Source organism: Rattus norvegicus, chromosome 8 (assembly GCF_036323735.1).
Source record: "Rattus norvegicus strain BN/NHsdMcwi chromosome 8, GRCr8, whole genome shotgun sequence".
Lineage (NCBI taxonomy): Eukaryota > Metazoa > Chordata > Mammalia > Rodentia > Muridae > Rattus > Rattus norvegicus.
This window is the reverse complement of record NC_086026.1, coordinates 2,505,929-2,508,468: the sequence shown is the minus strand read 5'-3', so window position 1 is coordinate 2,508,468 and position 2,540 is coordinate 2,505,929. Positions and strand designations below refer to the sequence as shown.

At 45.9% G+C, this 2,540-nt stretch overlaps 1 protein-coding gene across 1 annotated transcript; it reads right to left on the bottom strand.

Moving 5' to 3' along the window:
• Positions 1–490: 490 nt before the first annotated feature.
• On the bottom strand, positions 491–1,124 carry LOC120099697 (endogenous retrovirus group K member 5 Gag polyprotein-like). The gene has a single exon (XM_039100766.2). It carries the CDS (start codon positions 1,115–1,117, stop codon positions 491–493), a length of 627 nt encoding a protein of 208 aa, XP_038956694.1. The 5' UTR covers positions 1,118–1,124.
• Between the last annotated feature and the right edge of the window lie 1,416 nt (positions 1,125–2,540).

Below are 2,540 nucleotides of genomic sequence, written 5' to 3'. Positions count from 1 at the left end.
CTTATAGTTGGAACTTCTTCCTATAAAGAGCCCTGTAACTCCGTCAGGTAGAGTTCCCCTTACTGCTGTAGGGACTAAAACCGTCCCTTCTTCCATAGAAATGATGATATCGAACTTGGAAGAGAGATCTAAACCCGCGCTTCCGGGTGTAGCTCAGGAAGGTCATGAATAGTGAATGGAATGCCATCGGGGTTTAACTCCGAGGTTTGACCTTTATTTTTCTCTCTTTGTATGGGGCTGAGAGGCTGCCCCTCATCTAGTTTTTTGTTTCTTCTTCCTTTTTATCTGTAATCAAATTTCTATCCTTGTCATACTTTGATCTACACTCACTTTTCCAATGCCTGCCCTTCTTTTAGCGCGGGCACAGGCCAGGAGGGGGGCGTTTGCCCTCCCCTTGACCTCTTTTGTAATCTTTTTTTAAATGTCCCACTTCTCCACATGAGTAACAAGTGGGGCCAGAGTTGTCCCTAGCATTGTTTCCTCCATATGTTTATTTAACAAAGGCTGAGTATTTCTGTCCTCTCATGGCAGCAGCATAGTCCATCCCCTGTACCACTGTAGGAGAGGCATCTATGCAGGCCTTGACATAGTCCTGTATACTTCCCGTTTTTCTCACTGATCTTATAAGATCCTGGCATAGTGAATTAGCATTTTCCCATGCCAATTGCTTTAAGAGCATTTTAGCCCCTTCTCCTGGGGGCATCATTCTGTGGATAGCTTCCTCCAGTCTAGAGACAAAGGTCTCATAAGATTCCTCATTTCCTTGTTTTATTCCTGCCAAGACAGTCTTTTTTGACCCAGGAGGCGGGATTGCTCTCCAGGCCAAAACAGCGTTGGTAGTAACCTCTTTTAGGATAAACTTGGGTATTTTTACCTGAGAAGCAGGGGCAACAAATGCTCCTGTCCCCAGCATCATCTCTAAAGTTACCTCGGGCCCCCTTTTTCCTGAGGATTTTTGTACAGTTTCTTTGCTCTTGTCTTCATATTCTGTCCTCCAGAGGATATAATCCCCCGGGGAGAGAGTTGCTTTGGCAGTCTGGTGCCAGTCATGCGGAGTTAACCATTGGCTGGCCACCATGTCCACTATCTGTATAGTGTAGGGCGCCGAAGGCCCCATGGTTCGTATTGCAGCTTGTAATTCCTTTAATGTTTTTAGGGGTAATGGTTCTCATGTGGGGGAATCTTCATCATCACTGTCTCCTGTATAGACCACTGGGAAAACGAAGAAAGTGTCACCTTGCTCCCTAGCTTGAGCCATGGCCCCTGCGAAACCCACTGGAGGTAGTAGTTTTCTATGAGCGGCTGGTATTGGGCGTGCTTTAGGTCCCTTGGATCCCTTTTTCACTGTAAAGACCAGATCATCATCATGGTGATATCTAGCTGCCTCCTCTTCTAGATCATCCCAATCCCCTGGGGAGAGGTCATCGTCATCATCCAATCCCAAGAGGTTCATCTTTGAGGGGGTCTTTCTTAACAAGGGGTTTATTAGTTCCATAAGTCTTTTCCCTGACTTCCTTAACCTTAACTTCAGTAACATCATCATAAGGCAAATCATACACTGGTTCCTCAACATCCTTCTCTGATTGTGCCTCAGCTGATAACAAGATCAAATCCGACTGTTCTGCCAAGATTTCCCTCATCTGTAACCATATGGGATATTCCTGTTTAGGAATGGTTTCTTCTCCATGCTTAACGGTGTATCTTCTCATTTCTCTACCTACTTTCTTCTAATCTTCTAGATTAAAATCTCCCTTTTCTGGGAACCAGGGGGAAACCTTCATGAGGAATTGATAAAATTCCACAACACTACTTTCCTTGACTTTGAGGCCTCTTTCTGCTAAGAGACTCTGTAATACTGAGACAAAATTTTTTGTCCCTTTGAGCCCGTTCCTCCCATAATGAGTGACTCAGCCTCACCTACCTCTTCTCCATAGGCGGGACTGCAGTTCCCTTCGGTGAGTCCGTTCCGCTCCTGTAGTGATTCCAGTTCTAAAGCAAGAGGACATAAGAAAAACAGGAAAAGCACAAGAAGACAACAGCATGCACGTGTCCGGGGGTCCCTGTTCGGGCGCCAGCAGCCGCGGTCGGCAATCTTGGAGGTTCCAAGGATCCGCGGGGGGGCACCTGTTGAGGACACGCGTGGAGCGGAGACAGGATGGCGAACAGAGACACAGACACAGAGAGAGTGTGGTCAGCTGTTGTAACTTTACTGAGAGAGCATCAGACATTTATACACAATTTTCATTGTATAACAATCTTGGACCATGGCCAAGGACATTGGATTTTTCTGTAAAAAGGTATAGCTTGCTTTTTTTTTTAGACGAGCCGCAGTCAGCCAGCCTAGTCTAGTTCTCCGTTTGTCACATCAAGGAGGAAGTTTCGGGGGACCGCATGTCTGGCATATCTTACGCCATCATGTCTGTGTACCTAGTTCTATTGCTCTAGTTAACCCTTTGATTCCATCTTTGTTAGTCCTGTAGATGTACATCTAAGGCTTGGGGCAATAATATTGTATGTCCGATCCCTGTCTAAAGTATCTG

Bases quoted from the DNA above. Each gene is read 5' to 3' on its own strand.
- LOC120099697 (XM_039100766.2), bottom strand. From the start codon at position 1,117: ATGGGGCCTTCGGCGCCCTACACTATACAGATAGTGGACATGGTGGCC.